Source organism: Euprymna scolopes, chromosome 28 (assembly GCF_053919585.1).
Source record: "Euprymna scolopes isolate OS-2025 chromosome 28, ASM5391958v1, whole genome shotgun sequence".
Lineage (NCBI taxonomy): Eukaryota > Metazoa > Mollusca > Cephalopoda > Sepiida > Sepiolidae > Euprymna > Euprymna scolopes.
Genome location: NC_136509.1, coordinates 95,692,614 through 95,716,371, shown reverse-complemented (window position 1 = coordinate 95,716,371; position 23,758 = coordinate 95,692,614). Strand labels below are relative to the sequence as shown.

At 34.3% G+C, this 23,758-nt stretch overlaps 1 protein-coding gene across 5 annotated transcripts in view; it reads left to right on the top strand.

Moving 5' to 3' along the window:
• LOC145249741 (uncharacterized) overlaps positions 1–23,758 on the top strand; it is a 216,958-nt gene that overhangs the window by 138,390 nt on the left and 54,810 nt on the right. For all 5 annotated transcript variants that reach the window (XM_080111652.1, XM_080111649.1, XM_080111653.1 and 2 more), the window contains exons 7-9: positions 3,833–4,008; positions 5,975–6,203; positions 14,293–14,310. In XM_080111652.1, the coding sequence (XP_079967778.1) occupies positions 3,833–4,008; positions 5,975–6,203; positions 14,293–14,310 (423 nt within the window). The remainder of the gene's footprint in view (positions 1–3,832; positions 4,009–5,974; positions 6,204–14,292; positions 14,311–23,758) is intronic.

Here is a 23,758-nt window from a genome sequence, read left to right as displayed (position 1 = left end):
GTATTTTCATACAGAAGCATTTCTTTTCTTATAATGATCTTGAAACTTGATCGGTGCTGAGTAATTGGTAAATGTTTCGGCTTAATTAATTGTATCTGTTCACGCCCATAGAACTCCATCTTTACAATTTGCATGAGTTAAAAAAAAACAACATTCTTTTATTTACGATTCACCCATTGATAAGTGTCTGCATAAAAACTTAGCCGATTATTTTAATGGGTGTGTTGCATTGTGCAATGTTATTAATTTTAATGGATGTGTTGCATTGTGCAATGTTATTTATTTTGCCTTTTGTAAACTCATTTCGGTGCCGCTTGTTTACCTAAGCCATTTTATTTTGCTTCTCTTTCTGGTTCTCGTGAAGCCACCGTTTTCTTTTAGATATCATGTCTGTATAAATTTCTTGGCTTCCTTTGCAAGGTACCACATCATATTCCAGCTGTGCAATATATAAAGTTGAATTCATACATAGTAAAGTTTAAAGCTTGTTAATAAAGGATGGAACAATAAAGTTGTTGCTCTGAAGAAAACAACACTACAGCTTTATTTTAAAACTTCTATCAAAAAAGTCAATTCAGGTAACTTGATTATCTAATAGAGCTGACATCTATTCAATGTAGCCACCTTCAACCTCAATCACCACCTCAATACAGGTTTGGAACTGGGAGTATGCCTTTTCCATAAGTGCCAGCGGATGCTTGGCAAATGCTCGCCGAATGGCGGTGATCAGGCTGGCTTTGGTATTGTGGGAGGTCATGTTGGTGATGTTCTCGACGTATGACCGAAGTAGTCCAGTGGGTTCAGGTCAGTGAGAGAAGGGTACAAAGTTGTAGCACTCCTTCTGAAGCCTAGCCTGGGTCTCTTTGGACTTGTGGGCCAGCACTGAGTTCTGCTGCCACACCCAGGGTCTGCCAGTAGCCACCTGATTTCACCAGGAGATCATCACTCTCAGGTACACTTTGGTGTTGACTTTCAAACCAAATTCAAAGATGTGAGGTGGCATGATATGGCCCTCCCTTGAAACCACACCAAAGACCATAACTGTGGCTGGAAACTTTGTTTTTATTACCCTGGGCATGTTGCTGTTATTCGTGGCAATCCAGCGATACATTTTGAGGGTACTGGCAATGGTCCTGTTGTCATAACCTTGATTGGTAGAAAGCATGAGTTGTACGTTGAACGTTTTGTCAGTTTCAGACATGATAGAAGGGTCCTATCACTCAGGGGATTTGTACACAATTGGCCAACTAGCAGATGGTCTGTAGCAAAAAAAGAAAACTGGTTTTCATCAAACGGAAATGGAATCCTGTCTTTTCTAAGGTGACAATTTTATCGTTCCATCTTGTAGTTCTTTGCGTGTTCATGTTATGGTGCATCAACTCTTTTGGTTCACAACAAAGTAATTGCATAACATTGCGATTCTACATTTTTTGAACCCATGTTTATTCAAGCATGGATAAAAATTTTAACGTGAACAATTAGTCTCACCAATCACATTTTTTAATGTTCCAAAAATGTTTTATTATCTCTCCTTATATATAAAAGGCACTTTGTCTGCACACATGTCTTTGTTCCCTATAGACTCCAAAACAGCTGGGCCAATTATTTTGAAATTTCACACAAACATACTTTATATGTCTGGGAGTGTTCTTAAATAGGTATTGTATCAGAATGACTGATAAGTATTAAAAATCGGTAATTGAATAAATCTGATTAAAGGAGGAACAGTCCAATTTCAACCAAAATTAACACCCTTAGACAGCCCTACATCACGAGTGCATTTCAGGGGTTTTTATCACCACACAAGCTGAAGGGCTCAGGATATAAAGTCAGCACTAAGTTCTTTGATAAGACAAGGGCATGTTCGAAATGAAAGTTTCTGATGAGAGTACAATTAAACCATGATACTTGACTTTTGCATTTTAAACTTTAAGTGGAGGCATTATATAAAAATAATTTCATCAACAAATTTAATCAGCAATAGGTTCTCTACAGTGCAATGTAAACTACAATGCATTGTGGACTAAGTCACTGTTTGGAGGCATGTAAAGCTTCTCTCCGATGCACCATGGTGGGTTCCCAACTAGAGCAAGCAATTAATTGATTTAATTGAAAAAAAAATTAGTGATTTCACCAATTTCAATAACAATAAAAGTATTAGAAGTGTGGAATAATCATTGATCTGAATTCAGTCCCGGGCAACGTTGGGTCTCCTTGCTAGTTTAATAGTATAGACAACATTGTTTCATGTATTTTTTTAATTATTACGACTCCTGTTCTCATCTTGGATGTTGTTCTCACATTTCAGCTGATGCGACCGTCGACCGTCCTCAGGTGCACCTATTTCAACGCTTGAATCTTTATGCAGTTTTGAACAGAACTTTGTAAGGGTTAGCTTTAATAAATGGTTCCGTTCAAAATTCGGTTCAGATTTTCTGAAAGATGTCGGAGGTTACTTTGACTGGAATATTGTAAAAATAACATACAAGATGAGGATAACAATTCAAATAATACTAATCGTTCATCTACATCACAAAAAATTTAAAAAAAAAAACATCATGTTTCAGAATGTTTGAGATGAAGATTGATGATTTCGATTACCATTCTGATCTTGATTGTTCTTTTTATGTTTCGGCCAATCTAACCTCAAACCATAAACCTATATAGAATTTAAAACTTTTTGGGGGTGACACCTCCTACAGATTCTGACGATGGACTATTCCCGATGTCATTTTTGGTTAGCAGGTTCTGCTTCTCAGTCAATCTGGATCTGAGAGTCGTAACATTTCTTGTCCTCTAGTTGAGTGGAGTTTCCACTAAGCTAACATACTTGTCTGTATTTCTGTTAATATATTATCCATTTCACTGTTTCCGAGTCTTCTCGTTATTCTTTTCTACATTTACAATAAAACAAAACTGAACTATTTAATTCATGGAAGTAAATGTTAACATCTTTACTAGTGTGATGGGATGATTCAAATATTTTTTTCCGATTCCGATACAATTACCGATTCCGTTCTAAATTCCTGATTCTGATACAATTACAGATTCCGATTCTTTATAAATATCTAAATATTTAACTATAAAATTATTTTTTCTTGATTACCATAAAAACACGTTAAATGTGCATATATTTTCTCAAACGTCATAAACACTAATAAATAAATTCCTAATGAACCGCCCCCTTAAGTAAACACTTCATCAAATCTCCACACTAACATACTGTACTTGCAATAACCCTTATCCCTTACACGGTGGTCACCACTTATCAAGGCCCAGAAGCCACCCAGGGATAAGGGTTATTGCAAGTACAGTAAGTTAGTGTGGAGATTTGATGAAGTGTTTACTTGAGGGGCGGTTCATTAGGAATTTGTTAACATTGGACTTGAAGACATCCAAGTTGTAGTCAGGTGGGAAGCAGGCAGATGGAACAGAGTTCCACAGGCGTGCAGTTCTAAGAAAGAAGCTTTGTTCATGGAATCCACGTTTTGACTTAGGCACAGATAAAGAGTGGGGGAAATTTTTCACAGTGGATTCAGCTAGACGGGTGTTTTTTGTGAAAGATTGATTAAATAAAACATTAACTTTGAAATTCCATACAGATTTCAAATTTCAACATAAAGATTCACACCTGAAGAAAGTTGTGGATTACATCGTTTGAAACTCTATGAAAATAGTAATTCGAACAATCCAATCTAATCCAAACGCCATTCACTAAATGGAATTCTAAAAGAACTGGTATTTAATGAACTGGAACTATGACCGTATTTATTTTTCTAAACATGTTTTTGAAGTTAGAAGAATTATTTCTTTTCTTTTTGCTGGTTTTCAGATCGGGCCCATGGTAAAGAATTCTCTCGGCAATTCGAAGACGCTTGTATCAAACTTGACGATTATGTTGTGAGTTTACAGAAGGAAATTGACCATCGAACTGTGATGATAACGATGTTGGAACAGAGCGAACTTTTTTATGAGGACCAGTACAGAGAAGCAAAAATTGTGGCTAATGTAAGTAAAGAACACCTTATTAAAAAAAAAAATTGCTGGTGTTGGACAATTTTTTTTTTTTTTTTTTTTTTTTTTTTTTCTATATGGTAATAATGAAAAAAATATTGAATTTTAAGTAATACAAATGGTATCTACATAATTATTATGTAAGTTTCCGATAAAGTTTATTTGAGGAATAAAATTTGTCTGACATTTTAAATTATGTGTGTCACTTGACATCAGCAACAGAACTTAATTGTCTCCCTTGTCAACTTTTTTTTAGTAACCTTAACATAGTGATTTTGCTTTATTTCACAAACTTCTTTGTTCATTAATAATTATTTTTCTACATTATTGTTTTTCGTAATTTTTTGATATGTTACTATTTGGGACCCGGTAATTACGTAGGTACCATTTGTTTCACTTGAAATTCAATATTTTTTCGTTATTATAATAGAGAAGCATCATTTCTTTTGTATTTTTTTATTTACACTGAGTCACTATTTATCAAGACACAAAATCTACCCAAGGATAAGAAATAATGAGTCTCGCAAGTTGGGACAATAGCTGAAACTGCAGTCTGATTACACTATCCAACAAATTTCATGTTCCTATGTCTAATAAAACTGCAACAAATTTCATGTTCCTATGTCTAATAAAACTGCAACAAATTTCATGTTCCTATATCTAAAACACTGCAACAAATTTTATGTTCCTATGTCTAATAACACTGTGCAACAAATTTTATGTTCCTATGTCTAATAACATTGGTTGAAAAAATTACATGCCACATGCAATCTGTTTTAGTGGAAGAAAAAAAATCCTGAGACTAAATCTGACATCTATTTCGCTAGATTAAGCACCGTTTTCATGTACTTTAAATCATATTTTATTATTATTGATTATGAATGAAAAACACAGAATTGTCAGTTTAAACAACATTTGCTCTCTTAACCCTCTTGTGTTGAGTGTCATCATCTCTTAATATTCCAGCAGTTGTCTGCCAACATGCCAGGGTTCCATTGTTATTTTAAAACGTTTCTCCATCACTGAAATATCCTGATGCAATCTCTCGCCATGTTCATCACTTACAACACTAAGATTCTCTGCAAAATTTTCAAAAGTGATAATAAAAAAAAACGAACCCTTCCTAATTCAACAAAATGAAGGCCAGTAGTAGATTTTCCATGCCATTTATTTTAGAGGATTGTTGAACAAGAATTTAATATTAGACTTAAAAACAAGTCTTGTTGTCAGCTGAGAAGCAAACCTGTGATAATGTGTTCCACAGGCAGGTGGTTCTTCAAATAAAAATCTGCTAATGGAAGTTTCGTTTAGTTTTCTGCTATAGAGAGAAAATAAATAAAATTATTTATAGTGTTTGTAGCAAGACATATTTTGATATGAATATAAGGTGTTCTAAAAGTCTTGGACACATTTTGACATTGAATATCTCGAGAACTATTAAGGATATAAAATCGTATCTGTTATATTCAGAAAACTTGTAATCTCAAGTTTTACATGGAATGTTCAAAGATGTTCAATGTGAACACACATCCAGCCAATAGTCCAATTCTTGCCAAACGCGTCCAGTATTGCATTGTCAATGGTTGTTTCAGCTAATCCATGTCTCTTAGAATGGGAGGCACATAGACCAGTTGTTTCACAAATCTCTGCAAAAAAAAAAAAAAATCATAGGGTGTGAGATCTGGAGATCTAGGAGGCCAATTCCGGTTCCAGTTAATTGTCTCAACTCTAGTAATTCTGAAATGTCGTTAATGAATATGGCATTGTCTCGGATGATGACTTGGGAGATGCAATCTAACATCCAAGCAGTCTCTTAGTGTTTATTCCTAGAAGTAACTGTCATTCGTCCAGTGCATTGTATGAATTGTGAGTTATCAGAATCAAGGACAATATTTTATGCTAGGTTATCTACTTCTCATCTCTTTGCACGACAATGTGATTCATTGCTTTAATATTTCAGGCGTATAAAAATTTTGGTTCGAGAGTAGCCATTGTAAAGAAGAAATTGGACGAACTGAAGTTGACCTTACCTGACCCACCCAGCCCAATGCCTTCTCCCACACCAGATGCACCATCACCCAGCAGCACTCCTCCGCCCGATATTGAGACGCAAGCAGATAATACAGAGGCTGTCGACATGGAATTATCAGAATCGGATAATGAAACGGATGCTACACGAAATATATTAGGTGAGTGTCAACAAATGTAAATGTTGCTCTTTTTTTTTTTTTTTTTTTAATGAAATCTTTAAAAAGAAAAAAGAAATTTCAATAATGAGAATTTTTTTTTTTTTAATAAAATCTTTAAAAAGAAAAAAGACATTTTTTAAATTTAGTTTTTAAAGTTTAAATTTTAGGTGCTTAGTTAGAATTACATGGCGGAAATTTTCTGTTTCTATGTCTATCCTTGTAGCCATGTCACTAGTAAGGGTGCTGGAGGTAAACGTTTTGTCTGGGCTGACGTTATCCGCCTGATAGTCAGGGACCCGAACCTTGGATTAACCACTAAGGAGGCTGTCCTATCAGCAGGTGCAAAGTACTGGGGCTGCTGTATTGCCATTTGGTGAATGGATTCTGGACCATGCAGTAGCTTCTGGTGGGGCCTCTCGATGCCATACTAGTGGGTAATTGTTACGGCTTTACCTTATCATTAACTACAAATAAAAAAAAAAAATTCTTCGTTTCTTTTTCTCTCTTAATTTCCCCTCTCTGTCCTGCTCTAAGTAAATCTGTCGACCTAGTCCACAAATTCCAAAATTTCATCATGACAAGTTTCAAGAAAAAATACACGATTAAACCCGGTTCCCCAACTTCCAACGTAGACCCCTACTACCATGTCTCCTTCTCCAACATCAGGGGTCTTCGTTCTAACCTTCCAGAGGTTGAAACCCAATTACAGGAGACTAAACCAGACCTTTTATTTTTAAGTGAAACTGGCATTGGACAGGCTATTTCCCTAGATGAGTTTGCAATTTCAGGATACTCTAACTTAACTTCTAAATCTGACCCCCAAGATCGCCATGGGCATGGAATATGTGCCTATATTAAAGATAGCTTTCCATGTGGGAGGGACATCTCCAGGGAAGATCCTAACTTACCCTATATGTGCTTCCGGGTTGCTTTAGCTCACACTACTGCATTTATATTTACTCTCTATCGCCCCCACAACAGTGGAGTTACTATCTTTCAAAGCATATCTGAGAAAATTGACCAAGTCCTTTCTACTTATCCTTCAGCTAACATTCACGTATGTGGAGACTTCAATGTTCACAACGTTGAATGGTTGACCCACTCAAACAAGACCGATGATGAGGGGAGGTTCTGTCATGATTTCTCCATTGCCTATGACCTCACTCAGATTGTTCAGGAACCTACCCGTGTGCCCGATAATGATGGCCAGTATGCGAGCCTACTAGACCTTTTTCTCACAACTTGCCCTGAACTATGTTCAGTTTCTGTTCTGTCGCCTCTTGGATCTTCCGACCACTCTGTTGTATCAATTAAGATAAAAATGAAATGTAATAAGTCCCCAGATGTACCTCTTCATCGTACAGTATATCGATACACTAAGGCTGACTGGGATAGCTTCCGTACATTTATATCTGATCTACCTCTGCATTCCATGTTTAAAAAGGATGTGTCCTCTATAGTATTAGACCTAACTGAATGGTTAATTGTAGGTATTGACCATTTCATACCCTCTAAAAAGTTTCAGAAAAAACCTAACAGCCAGCCATGGTTCTCTCCAGAATGTGCTGCTGCCATTGCGCACAGAAATCACTTTTTCCACTGCTTCAAACGTAATAGATGTATGGAAACTAAAGCCGTTTTCAGGACTGCCAGCAACCATTGTAAGAGAGTAATAAGGAACGCAAGAGAGTTGTATGCTCAATCTGTTAAGTCCAAAGTAGCTGAGCAGCGGCTTGGTTCCCACCAGTTTTGGCAAATAGCAAACAGAATCCTGAACAGAAGCGTGTGCTCCATCCCAACTATTATCAATGGACCTGAGGTAATCTCGTCAGCATCAGACAAAGCCAAACTCTTTGTCAAGAACTTTGCAGCAAATTCTACCCTTTGCGACCAAGACCGCCAACCCCCAATATTTCCTCCTGTATCAGAAAACACGCTATGTGATATACGTATATCTGTACGTGATGTTGCAAAGCTAATCAAAAACCTTGATTCCAGTAAAGCAACTGGCCCTGATGGTATTCCAATTATAGTACTCAAAAAACTTCAACCTGAATTAGCGCCCATACTTACAAAACTGTTTAAACGTTGTCTTAAGGAGAATAGTTTCCCATCTCCCTGGAAAACCTCATCAGTATGCCCTGTATTTAAGAATTCAGGTGATCGCTCATCCCCCTCTCAGTACAGGCCAATAAGTCTCCTGTGCGTCATGAGTAAGTTGCTAGAATCTGTGTTAAATACAAAAGTAATCAAACATCTCAACAAAAATAACCTTCTTAGTGACACTCAATATGGTTTCCGTTCTGCTAGATCTACAGCAGATGTCCTTACAGTTATATCGCATAGGATTAGCAAATCTCTCGACGGTGGCAATCTTTCTAGAGCAATTGCTCTTGACATATCTAAAGCCTTTGATAGGGTATGGCATAAAGGTTTACTTCATAAGATCGCTAGCTATGGTATAGCTGGAAAAGTCTTCTCAATTATTAAATCATTTCTTTCTGATAGGTTCATAAGAGTAGTAGTTGAGGGGCAAAAATCAGAAGCTCACAGTATTAATGCCGGTGTCCCTCAGGGATCCATCCTGGGCCCAACTCTTTTCCTGATCTACATTAATGATCTTCCAAATCATATCCTTACATCATTTGTAGACATTTATGCTGACGACACTACCATTTATGGTACCACATCTAAGACAGTAAACGACCAAGTTCTCTCCAATTCTCTCTCCTCTGATCTTGAGCACGTAGTACAATGGGGAAAGGAGTGGCTGGTTACTTTTAATGCATCTAAAACCAAGCTTCTCTCTTTACATCATCAACATTCTAATCCACATTTGTCATCAATTGAAATGAATGGCTCTCGTCTTCAGGAGGCCTCAAGTTTTGACAAGCTTCTGGGCTTGACCATTACTCCTGATCTTAAATGGAACACGTATATCAAATCTGTTGCCAAGGCCGCTGGAAAAATGGTGGGATCTTTCTATCGATCCAGTAGATATCTCACTGCTGATGCTATTCTCTACCTATATAAGAGCCAGGTACGTCCAAGGATGGAATACTGTTGCCACATCTGGGCAGGAGCTGCTAGAAAGGACTTGTCCTGCCTTGATAGAGTTCAAAATAGACTTCGTAGCCTCGTAGGAGATGTCCTTTTCTCCTCCTTGCAACCGCTATCTCACAGAAGAGATGTTGCGAGTTTGTCTCTGATGTATCGTTATTTTCATGGAAAGTGTTCAAATGAGCTTCAATCTTTGGTCCCCCCTCGCCAAACTTTCACAAGAAACACTCGTCTAGCTGTAAACACTATCAATAATTTCCCCCACTCTTTATCTGTGGCTAAACCTAAACGTAGATTCCATGAACAAAGCTTCTTTCTTAGAACTGCACGCCTGTGGAATTGTCTTCCGTTTTCCTGCTTTCCGGCTGACTACAATATGGTTGTGTTCAAGTCTAAAGTAAATAAGTTCTTGATGAGCCGTTCCATATAAGTTATTAAATTTACCAAATTTTCATTACTAATGATTACTATATTGACCAATTTCTACTGTACACTCTTTAACCCTTATCCTTGAGTGGCCTCTGGGCCTTGATAATGTGGTGATGCCTTTGTAAAAAAAAAAAAAAAAAAAAAAAAAAAATTAAAAAACAAAAATACACAAAAATCTTTATCACGTACATGCTCGTAACAGGACAAAAGATATCATATTCAAAAATTGCGTAAATTGATTGAGTACTTTTTTTATTTATTTTTTTTTATTTTTTTGGTTGTTACTTAGAAAATCAAATTTTATGACTAAGTGAGACAGTGTTTTGATCGGTCATGATGTATAAGAAGACATTTCAATTTGAATTATTTTGATCAAAATCAAGCTTATAATAGATACAATTTAGTATTAAAATTGTAAATTTTCATTTCCTAAGTTTAAAAAAACTACATGGTCAATTTGTGATTTTTGGTAGATGACATTTTTTAACATATTGCATATGAGCACATAGAAAAGTATCAGTAGCAACAAAGAGATTAGCAGCAGCAGCCAAAAAAACGCATATGCAAATTAAGAAGTGTGCGCAAGAAAAAAGAAAAAAAAAATTCACTACATGCTTGAGAGAGAAGAAAAAGTGGACGTCAAAGAAAATGGACATGTAAAGTCGAAGACAAGAATGGGTTGGCTGAACCCAGGATACGGTTGGAAGAAAGAAACACGTGCCACGCTAAAATGGCAGCGAGAGACTTTTTAAGTGGTTCTGAAAGTAACGGTAATGAATAATTTTGTTAAAAAAGAAAAAAAAAAAAAATGCCGGCCTAGATTTTTTATTTATTTTCTATTGTCTGTTTGTAACTGCAATGTTACAACTTTTGTCCTGTGATAAGTATGTGCACCATAAAGATTTTTATTTATTTTCTATTGTCTGTTTGTAACTGCAATGTTACAACTTTTGTCCTGTGACGAGTATGTGTACCATAAAGATTTTTCGGTGCTTCTACACTATCAAAACGAAATTTCAGAAATCATAAAACTGAATTTCACATGAAAACAATCGTGTCTACATATTCCTCATATTTTTAAGATGATTATATCCAAAAAATTACGAAAAGCGCTAAGGTAGAAAATTATGTATTAAAGAAAATAGAAAATGGGATTTCAAGAAAACTATCGTATTTGCTCAAGTAAGACACAGGAGAGTTCAAAAAAAGAGTTAATTTTCCGTTTCAATTTATTTTATAAAAACAAGATGGTCACAATTTTTCACCTGCTAACACAATTAAAGTTGTTTTTTTTAAATAATTCAGTAATATTCAGGTAATTTTGATTACATAATTTGGAAACTAGCATTATAATTTATTAGAATTGACAAAAAAAATCAGTAGAAACCATTGTTTTTATCTGAAAACTCCATTTATTGACTATAAAATTTGTTCTGATAGTGTAGAAGTGCCGATTTTTCTATCAATTTTATAAGAGTAATTCTAAATAAGTATCAAACTCTTCTTAGAATCTTTATTGTCTGTAAAATTTCTAAGTTTCCCAAACCTAAATTTTATTTTCATTATATCTAAAAAAAAAAAAAATTTAAATATCCGCATATAGATCTTTACATTAAATAAATTTATTTCAGCAATACATTAATCTATGGTTCAAATTCTGTAAAATTTTTGCAACAAATACTCGTCTACCTACAACAACCATCAACAATTCTGCTCACTCTCCATCTGTGTCTAAAATTAAACAGAAATCCCATGAACAGAACTGTCCGCCTGTGGAACACAATGCCGCAAGATTGCTTCCCAGCTGATTATAACGTTACTATTTTCTGGTTCAATATAAACAAATTTTAGTTGAGCCGTCCTCTTAAATAATTAAGCCTTTCCTAAGTTCCACGATTACTGATCATCAGTGTTGTCTCACCGTCTACCTAACATTCATTAGTTCTTATTCTTGAGTGGCTTTCAAGCCTCAATCAGCGGTGACTCCAAGAAAAAAAAAGAAAGTAGCCTCCGAATTATGACCATTTAAAGTTTGTTGGAAATTAGAAAATTTGCCACCACATTATTGGTTCAGGGTTCAATTTCTAATATATAACTAAGAATGTGGACTTTACAAGCGAAAAATTCTTACAAATGTATCATGTCACTTTTTGGTAAATGAAAATTTAATCAGAATGAAAACAATAATTATAAAATGAAATAAGTTTAAACATTGGCAAAAATATTTGAAAACATTAAAAAAAAGAAAAAATTCATTTCAAATTATATATTCAATGTCTATTAATTGATTAACCCTTTACTGGCAAGTTGTACTCGCAACTGCCTTTCAAAAACACCTGTAAAGGAAATATTTCTTACTCTGATGGCTTGTCAGCCCAACTGGTCTTCAAAGTACAGGTCTATGCATAGTTCAGCATTTTTGGTGATCCTCCCCCCCTATCCTTTTCCCTTTAGTCACGAAGAACAGAAATTCATGATAAAAAAATTATTTATTACATGGAAAAATTCTGTCAGTAAAGGGTTAATGGATGGTCAACTCTGCAAACGTTGATATCTAAAACCAAAATTTTGTTTTCATTATATCTAAAACCATTTTATATGGTTACAATATAGCCTTCTTCAAGTCCAATGTAACAACTTCTTGTTGAGCTGTTCCCCTAAATAATTAATTTCTACTCTATTTCCACTACTAACTGTTACTACGCTGTTGTCCTGGTGACCACAGTACACTCATTTAACCTTATCTTCAAGTGGCCCTTGGGCCCTGATAAATGGTGACTCCCTTGTAAAAAAATTTAAAAAAACTAAGCAGGTATTTACAAAGCATGAACAATGACATTAAATTCAAGTTAGTAGCTCAATTTGCTGATGATGACCGTTCAAATTATGTTAGGAATTAAAATATCTAGCATCTTGTGTGCTCTTGGTCCAAATCCAATTTTTAGTGCATAACTAAATGTAAACTTTGAACAAGTGAAAAATCCTCACACATGAATTGTCATCTTGTGGTAAATAATTTAAAAAAATCATAATAAAAGCTATAATTATTAAAACAAACCAGTATGAGGCAAAATTTCATTACTTCTTGAAAAAATCTACAAAATTGACATGGCAGCACAACTGTAACATATAAAATTCATTTCAACAGTTAACACATTGAATTTTCGTAATATGATTCATAAGGCATTGGACATCAAGCTTTTCTTTTAATAGCAATTGATAATAATAAAAATTAGATTTAGACAATGTAAAAATCATGGATAAAAACAAATTTTGATCAGAATTTCTTACACTAAAGTTTTCAAAGGACTTTAAGCCCACAATATTAACAAATGGCTTTTATTTTTTCATATGCATAGAAATATACAAAATCATACATGAAATTTGAAATTATTTACAATTTCACTAAAAAATAGTAACCTAATTTAAAAATGACTAAATAAAAAAAAAATATTAGGTGCTCTTATAAAGCAAAATTTAAAAATCAAAATATTGAATTTCAAGTAAAACCAATCAGATTTACTTAATTGTCATGTCACAGTAATAAACATATCCAAAAATTATGAAAAACGATAAGGTAAAATATGAATTATTAATGAAAATGTTTTTTGTAGACCATTAGCAGTAATGGAGTTCTGATAAATTGACCTAAGATGTTTATAATTTTCAGAAAATAATTACCTCCTTTGTTACGATTCAAAATGTCCATATTTATTATTATTTTTTTTTTTTTTAGCAAAACTCAATTTTTATTAATTGTCTTTGAAAACTATTTCCTATATAAATAAAACTATAGACATATGTGTGTCTGTAAATATTTAACTGATAAACTCTTAAACTGCTGGTCACATAATACTGAACAGGAAATAATAATTGTACACCTAGGATGGTTTTATAATGAATAAAATCTTTGTTTGGATGGATGAATAATGCATACAAAAATATGTTGGCAAGTTGAAATGCAGAATGTCCATTTCAAATTGCCGGCATATTTCTGTACTTTTGTGCATATGCAAATTCAAATCTTATCTATTTGTTGATAGCTCAAACGGTAAGGAATATGGCTGGAGCACTAAATGTTTTGATTTTGATTCTAGGTGATGACACCCAAGTCATTTTTTATTTAAATATATATATAGATAGATAGATATATATATAATTCAATAGGGAATTGGCTCTGTAATAATAAAATATGAAATCTGCATGAATACAAATATATTTAAGCATATTTTATGACCAGGAAAGGTCGCCCCCCCCTCCCACTTTTCATAATTTTTGGATATGTTCATTGTTGCAACATGACAATTAAGTAGATACCATTGGTTTTACTTGAATTTAGCTCCTATAAGCATTGATGATTGTTAATGGCACAAGTTTACGAAGAGAAAAGGAGTAAATGTTTACATGCAATTTTATGAAAATAATTTTTAAAAAAATATGAGAATTTGATATTGAAGGAAATTTCATGATATTTACCAGTTTTCACTCTCTGAACTGGTTTGTGACATCGACTATGACTTTTGATGTATTCCTAACATAAAGAAAGACATGCTCCTCATTTCTTTAGTTTTTGATTGTTTTTCTTTTTCTTCTTCTTCAGAAGTTGCTAACGACACAGGTAAGACATATTTAAAAACATTTTGTGTGTGAGAGTGAATGATTCTCTGCTATAATGAAATAGTTTTAATCTTTGTCGTCTCAAATAGGAAAACGATTTTCAATCATCGTTAGAATATGGATTGGAACAAATACTTTGAGGACATTACCAAGGCTGCTGCAAAGAAGGTGGGCTCCCTCTATCATGCTAGAAAATTACTTGCACCTGAGAGCATCCTATATCTTTACAAAGCCACAGTTCGCTCATGCATGGAATATTGTTGCCATGTCTGAGCTTGTGCATCTACCACTAGTTTTTCACTCTTACCATCCATCCAGCACAGCTGTAGCCGAGATTGAACTCACTACATGAGTTTGTAGTGTAATTCAAATCTTGTTGGTAGCTGAATACTTGATGCATCATCAGGTGTATCAAGGGTATTTTTTTTATTGTGACTCCATCACTAGATGGGGTGCCTACCATGGCTTAAGAGAGTCCCATCTACCCTCGAGAGAAGGATAGATTGCACCAGTTTCTCAACCTGATATTTTACCTCGTGGTACATACAGTGCCTCGCCTTCCCAAATGGTAACCTATCTGGTACTGGACAGGATCAACGTTGCTTAACTTTGGTGATCTGACGAGAACTGGTGTGTCAACATGATTGTGCTATATATTCACTCTTACACAGGGTCCAAAAAGAAGTTTCAAACCTAATAAGTCATGCACTATCAGCCAAGTTTCGTTGCAATATTGTTTTCCTGCGCATGTTTTACAAGTACTTAAAGGGAATGTGTTCCGATGAACTAGTAGCACTTGTGCCTCTTTGACATACCTATTCCCGACTAACTTGACAAGCAACAAAAATACCACCCCTCTACTGTTCAAGTTCCTAAATGCCAGAAAATCTTCTACTCTAATAGCTTCTTCTCTCAAACTGCTAGACTTTTAAATTCCCTACCTGTTTCCTGCTTCCCTGACTCTACTAATCTGCAGAAGTTTAAATGTAATGTGGACAGACATCGTACTTCTTAACCCCTTTCACTTTCCTGTTCAACGATACCAAACTGTAGCCTCTTGCGTTCCAAGTGGCAATATGCCTTATTTGGGATGAATTTTAAAAAATGTACAACAACATTTGAGCTGAATTAAAAGTTCATATTTTGATATAGTGCTTTTTTTTTTATATAAACAATAAATATCATATTTTAAACAAAAAAAAAGAAATTTATTTTAATAATATTTTTTAAATAACATCTTTGTTTATAAAGTTGAAAGATTCATTGCACTGATGGTGGCATTTAAAAAAAAAAAAACATAATTTCATATACAAAATAGAACTTCAGCTTTCTAATATACTAGTAAGACTACCCGGCATTGCATGAAGCTATTAAAAAAAAAAAAAAAAAGAACTGAATAGTGTTAAGATCCACCCACCCAATGGAAATTCCTTTTTTATGTGAGGAGTGAAAAACTAAAAGTTGGGAGGTTTTCAAGGCACAACTGAAAGCACCAAATAAAATTAAAGATGCTTCCAGCACACTCCTAAAACTAAGTTTATTTCCCTCCCTCTTTCTTTTCATTTTTAGACTTTTAACAACATTATTTTTTAAGTTTTTATATACATACTAGCGAGAGGTAACTGGCGTTGCCTGGGTGTGTGTGGTTTTGGGTAAATCAAAACGGGGGGGGGTAAAATAAAAAAAAAATGTTTTGGTAGGTAAGTATAAGGATCGAACCCGAACCCTTGAGGCAAAGTTGTAAATTAAAGTGTGAAAAAAAAAGAGTGCGACGGTTCTAACCATTGGGCCACCGCGAGATGCTAACGGAAAGATGTTTGAATTTATTTAATTACTTGGATTTGGCAGGTGCACGTTTTAATGACTTAATGAGGTCAACTTTTGACTGCGGGGTAGCATTTCATTTAGTGCGGGAATGCTCCCCCTCCCCCCAAGACGTTGTGGGTAGGGGGGAAACATTATAGGAAAAGGCCTAACCTACATGCAGCGAGCGAAAACTGTTGAATATTTATCTTCCCGAAGTCAAGCAAATTAAATAGATAGGCGAGGTCCGTTGTTAACTCTGAGATATTACGATTTACATGTGATATAAAAAGTTTTAAAAAGTTGTTAGGCGACCGACCGCTTCTCTGAAAAAAGCCTTTTGTAGACATAGAGAAAAAGCGAACACACATACATACATTTTCGCTTTTATATTTATAGATGGACTCTGCTCAGATGGTAACAAATAGTGGTGGAGAACTAAATGTTTTGGTTTCGATTCTAACTGATGGCACCCAAGTCATATTTTTATTTTTTTTAACTTTTGAAATAACTACTATATATTGGGTACAATCTAACAATCATAATAAATATGAAATCTGCATGAATTAAAATATCACATTTAAACCTATTTTATTGTCCGAGCAATATTAGTATATGTATATAATGGATTTTGGTTTTATTTATTTGCCTTATTTTTGCATAAAAAATATATCTTGTTAAAATTATTTGATTATATTATTTTCTGATATCGTTTTAATTTATATAATATAAAAAATATAATGAAAAAGAAAAAAAAAGGAAGATGTGTGTGTGTATGTGGGTCCACTTAAAAATATGAAACTATTAATGTCACACTCATAAACTGTTATGTCATTCTTCAAGCAATTTACATATTTTTGAAGAGAAAAAAGTCATGATTGTCAAAGCTCATCATCGTTTTACATCCGTTTCCATGTTAGCATTGAACAGTTTTGGCTGATGGCTCTTTTCCAGACCTCTCGATGTTGTGGAAAGCCTGGTCATAGTCACATTATCGTCATCATCGTTTAATGCCAGTTTCCGTGCTAGTATGGGTTAGACGGTTTTCTCCAGGCAGCTTGGTCTTGTGCAATATGGTCATCCTTAACTGACCCAATGTCTTACATGGTCTACCCCCCCCCCCCCACTAAATCCATTAACTTCAACAAACCTTTTGCCGGCTGGATTTACATCATCCATCCTTTCGGCGGGTCCATACCAACTCAATCTATTTTAATGCAAAACCTCAACTATGCTGCGAAGTGTAATCTATTCCTCAACTCTTCTAATGACTTCCTTTCCGTGAAACTTTCATCACACATCCACCTCATATCTGTTCTTCTGCGAATTGGAAATGCAAATTCATAGCAAATCTTAAGCTGTTTACTTGATAATTCACTTACCAGTTGTTGCTACCTGACATGGATGTCTATTATTGTACCTTTCGAGATGAATCTATTTTATATTATTATATCTGAGTGTTGTTTTCTACTCAACGGTACAACACAAACAATACATCATTGGATTCCATATGACTCCTAAGCTGGTAATGGTAAAAAAAAAGAAATATATGGTAATATTCTTGCCATGAGATCATCAAAGACAAAATTAATGCATAAAAATTTCTGTCATTCTTATTAGGTGTATTTCCAAAATAACAAAACTGAAACTGCCAGTCAATCAACTACTTATGACATTTTTTACTTGTTTTTTTCTTATATTGAACCAATTGCCAATGAGTGTGTGGGTGGGGCAATCAAAAATTGATGACTAAGGAATTTTGGAAAACTCTTTACTTATCCATGTCTCCAGGCAACACCATGTCACCCTGTTGGTTTCTAATAAGTTACTTTCTGTAAAAGTAAATGTCTCAGTTCTTGTAAACACAGACTCATGGCATATCGATTGCTATTTGTTAGAATCATGAAGAGTAGCCTCTCATTGCTCAAAGACATGATAAATTTTAGGATCTTTGTTATTTTCGTCAAAATTAGAAATATTTTCACCGTTACGGAATTCACCCATCTTTCACTCAAGTCTTTTTAAGAAGAATCACTGAAGGATACAATCAGAACTACGATGAGGCTCTCTATTATTTCCTTCAAAATTGAAAATATTTGTATATATGGGGAAATTAGCTCCACTGCTCCATGGAAACGGCTAAAGGAGTAAATCCTGACAAAAATCTTGGAGTCCCAATAAGTGGATGGTAAAGCACTGCAACACCTTTTCGGCAACTCCTGCAGCTGCGCTGGCTCTGACCGTATTGGCTAGCCTTTCTATCAGACTTTGCAATACTTAGAGGGAGACTCTGATAACTGGGAAACCTAAGTCTGCGTATCACCTGCTCAGTCCTGAACCTGGAGAGGTAATTCCAGCTTAGACTTTATAACAGCAGCAGGTGCTGCAGTGGACCAAACTAGATGCAGAATGCCAGTGTCTCTTGAGACAATATGGGCAGAACCTCCCATTTTAGAATTCAAATATATCAGCTTTGCATTGAATTTGATCCGGAGTTATTAAACATCAACTAAGCAAAATTTCTCAATTTGCAATTTTTCTCAAGACTGCTTACTCCTTGAATTTGAAGAGGAGTAAGAATTTAAAACGGAAATTATTGGAAATGTTTTGCAAACAACTTTATAGAATTGGTTCAAATTTTCTTCTGCAGTTGGCAGACATCAAGGCTTTATGTGGCTGCGTTTTAAACTGATTGTGTTTATCAAAGAACGACTTTCATGGTTTTAGTGTTGTGTATTATTATGAAGAAAACCATATTTTTTAGATTTTGTTTCTGTACGCATGGTTTTAATCTTTTTATATTAAACATTTCTATAAAATACTAGATAAGTAAACAAATTTTTGCTCTTTGAATTGAAAGTCTTTTTTTTTTTTCAATTGCAACCAATGCTTCCTTCCTCCGTTTCTGCTTTTTGTTTAAATCCGTTTTCTTTTTTTTTTTTTTGTTTAGTTGAAAATTTTTGGTCTTTCCTGTTTTTATTTATTTTATTTCTTTCAAAATAAGAAAAAAATAAATAATAAAACCCATTTTGAAAAGGGCAAGGCCATTATTTGGTGTAGATATATTTAAGACAATGTGTACTTGTTGGGGTGGTGGTAAGCCGGAACAAATGACGGGGATTGTTAGTTCTTACCCTCTCTCTATCTCTCATGTATAACGACAAATAAAAAAAATGTTAATTTGTTTTAAATTAAATTTTGACCTACAAACATTTTAAAAAGTTTATCTTTTTTAGAAAAACATCTTATTGCTTTCTTGTCTGCAACCTTTGCTGAAACAAACTTAAAAAAAAAAAAAATTGATATGTGCATTTTTATGTTGTGTTTTTTATTATTTATTTGTTGTATTTTTTATTTACATTACATTTAAAAGTATTTACCTTGTTATTGAAGTTAACGTTAATCATCTTGCAAAGTGGAATCTGCTCTGACAAACTCATAACACTGGGTCCCTCCTCAATTTAAATACTCCCGACTATCTCAATAAGCAGCAAAATCTCACCCCTTCACTGTAGAGGTCCCTCGAGGTCAATGTGTCTTCTATTCTGAAAGTTTCTCCTCTCATATTGCTATACTTTGGAATTCCCTTCCTGTTTCCTGCTTCCCTGATTGTACTAATTTGCAGAAGTTTAGATATAATGTGAACAGATGTCCTGTTGCTCAGTTCCTTACTTAGAGTGTCTTCTCTGCACGTCCGTCTGTCGTCTCTCTGCACATCCCTCTGTCTTCTCTGCACGTCCCTCTGTCTTCTCCGAACGTCCCTCTGTCTCCTCTCTCCGCACGTCCCTCTGTCTCCTCTCTCCGCGCGTCCCTCTGTCGTCTCTCCGCGCGTCCCGCTGTCATCTCCACACTTTACTCTAGTAATTCATAAAAGCAAAACTGGAAATAAAATAAAAATCAACATTTTTTTCTTTTTCAACAAAAGTTTTTATTACCATTACTTTCAGCACCACTTAAAAAGTCTCTCTCTGCCACATGTCAGTTTTAGCCAGGCACTTTCCTCCGACCGCATGCTGGACACAGCTGACTCATTCTCGTCTTCGACTTTACATGTCCATTTTCTTCAGCATCGCACTTTGCTTCTGCCTCAAGCACATGGTGTATTTTTCTCCTTTTTTTCCTTCTCGCTCACACTTTCTAATTTACATATCCAGTTTTTTTTTTTTTTGGCTACTGCTGCTGCTAATTTGCAAGCCATCCATCCTTTGCTGCTGCTGATTCTTTGCCACGCACTCATATGCACTGTTACATCTACACATCTCTCCGTCTGTCTTGCTCTTTGGATTTCCACTTTTATTGTCATGACCCATTTGCGAAATTGTCGTTCATTGGATTTTTGAGCGGTCTTAGATAGAGCAGTTCAACGTCTACTTGTATAAACCTATAAACATAGCCAATAATGCAAATATAAAAAGCAGTATAAATTACCGTAATGTTATGGTTACTGATAGTATATTGGTAAGGCTTTTTGATTGCTAAGATTCAATTTTGAATCAATTTCTAGCTTCACTGAAGAGCCATAATACAGCAGAACAGCTATCTGTCAAGTTGTTTCAATTTTTTTATTTTTTTTAAATTTGATTTTCAAATGCTAGCATTAATGATAAAACAATACATATTTTTTTTTTATTTTAAATACCAGCAAAATTTATTGAATTAGAATCAGTGATTTCAAATAAAATCGGTAATCGTATGGGAATCAGAGGGAGTGGAAATATTGAAATCACCCTTTTGCTAGTAAGAATAAATAAATTTGTAAGCGAAAGATGTTGTAGTTTGTTTGAAGCATTGTGCATAGTGCGCAAGGAATTGTGTTTGAAGGCTATATTAATGCAGTTTGTAGGAAACATTGTTAACATGAGTTAGTATATAAAATATGGCAAATAGAGGTAATATAATTGAAAATTATTTCTAATATTGTCATTATTCTTTTATATACTAACTCATGACTATAGTGTTTCCCAGGAACCGCATTGATATAGTCTTTTCATAACATTTGTAAGATTTTATGTTATATTTAAGTAATTTAATTTTAACAATTTCTTCTCCAAGAGCTTTTTTTCTTTCTTTTTTCTTTTGGGCTTATAAACCCGTACACAAATATTGTGCGCAAAAAGGTTTCGATATTGTACACCAAATTGTGATTCTTATCTCTTCTTCAATCTATAATGTATAACTATGCCAATAAATGACCGTCGACAACAATACTTCCATTTTTCTCAAGGATTCCTTGTTGTTTTATTTGTTCATTTTTTTCTGCAAGAGTTTTGTATCACTACTCATTTCGCACTTCTTTGGTTTCACGTTTGAATGGATTATGAAACCTTCCGCTGGTTTGGGTTTTATTTGATTCTTTGTCAGTTCCACCCAAAGTGCATTAACGAACATTATGCTGCTCTTCTGGATATCCTTAGATAAATAAACTCTTTGAATGTTTGGCTTCTCTTCATTTTCTTTGTATTATATTTCTTACAAGTAAGATTACCCTGCGATGCCCGTAACATTTTTTTTTTTTTTAACTTTTCTTTCTATCTTTCTCTCTTTTTCTCTGCCCCCCTCGTCCCTGTATCCCTTTTTTTCCTCTGACTGTATTTACGTATCGCTCCTTCTAACTGTCCTATCTCTCCTCATCTACCTTTCTCTCCCTCTGACTGATCCTCTATTTACCTTTCTTTATATATATCTTCAATATAAAAGGTAATTTTTGTCTGAACTAATTTCAGTGTTGTTTTTAAAACAGAATAAGAAAGAAAGGAAATAGGTAATTTTTTGTCTGACCCCACTCTTCCTCTTTCCATGCAATATGTTGGTCTCTGGTAATGCAGAAGGAATGAGTATTATATATATATATATATATATATTTTTTTTTTTTTGACAGGGTCAGCATAACACTAAATCTAATTGTGTAAAGTTTGTAACAGTGTGCTGTGCAGTTTTTGACCAAATTACAACTTTCCTTTATATAATAGAAAGAATTGCTATTAAATATTGTTGTGTCAATAGATTTAATGTTCTTATTTTTAGTTGGCTACTAGAAGGCCATCCCAATGGTGTACAGCATTTAATTACTAAAACGCTTCAATATTCCTGCCCCTCAGCCTTGCATCTTTTATTAACAATTTTTATAATGTTCTTTAATTTAATCAAATAGAGTAGAAAGTAGGTCTTGGGTTTATTTTTGGCAGCCATATAACTTTAGTTGCCTTTATTTTATCCTTTAGTCCTTACATTCTAGGAGTGATGTTTCTGACAAAGAGGGAAGAATTGCTGTTTTCTGTGTCAGAATGTATTCTATTTAATACTTATTGTTGGCAATTTTTTGACCTTGAAGTGCAATTTTTTTTAGAGCTCTTTATATCAATCAAGTGGCTTCATGCCTTGTCTTCAGAGATTTCCATGAAAAACAATCAAGATTTTGTTTTCTTTACGCTATAATGTTACTTGATTTCTTGTAAGTTGTTGCTGCCACAACTTTAGTTTTTTCCTTATCTTTATTCATTTCATTCTTTTACCCCCTCCCTATTTTTACTACTCTCTCTATTTCCACTACTCCTCACCCCAACTTTGAAGGTGTTCTAACAAAATATAAGCACAGTTTCTAATGTTATTGCTGCTGAATAAAACTAAATTTGTCATACAATCAAAACTCTTGTTGCTAGAGTGACTGAGCAGATAGATGACTGTTTATGGGTTGAAATATTATTTACGTTTAATACTGTTTTTTCTTTTTACTTTCTGCTCTTACACTGCTTCTATTATGAATCCTTAATTAAAATGGAAATTTTTTTAAACATAACTCAATCTTAAAGCCAAGGAATATTTTAACATTTATTTTGTGTGATTAAGAAAAAGATAAGAAGAAAGCTTTAGAAAAACAAGCATGAATTAACTCTTAATTATGATAGATATCAATTCTGTTCTATTTTGTAAAAAAATAATGACTGTTCCATTTTGTAATTTTTGTAATATTTTGGGTGGTCAACTTGTCAATGGCTGACATGTTGGCTTTTAACAAAATTGATCAAATTTGGAATAACTTAAATAATATGCCCATGTTGGATGCATAGCAACATACTAATGCTGTTGAGGAAGGTATGAACCTACGATTTTAACCCTATTTTGCCTCCAAGTTGCTGATAATCCCCTTCCTTGTATTCCCCTTTTCTCGCCATTTCTCGCCTCACTCAGCCTTCCTCCAACTATCCAATGTGCACAAAAGCAGACAAATATGCAAGAGTCTGAGTTTTAGAATTGGATGAAGATTCTTATTAACTTGCACATTATTTTTATTTATTTATTTTTTTTTTTTAAACGTGTTTTGTGTGAGGACTTACCTGGCACGGCTTTATTAGATTACATTTGAACCAGTTAATAATAGGTCGTCGACACAGTCTTTCAAAGTATTAACTATTTTTAAGTAGGGAATGATCTTGCATTTATCAGGCTGCGGTGTGGTTCCAAGTTGTTGCCTTCCGTCTTTTGGATGGAGCAAGTTTATTGCTTACTGCCTCAGTCTCCCCTAACAAAGAATGCAGACAGGATTGACCAGGCAATTTTTGAAGGGCTATAGTGCCCCTCCTTTATCAGATGTTGTCTTGACTTTTCCCACTTTTAGACGTTGTGTCACATCTTGCTGAGGTGAGAAG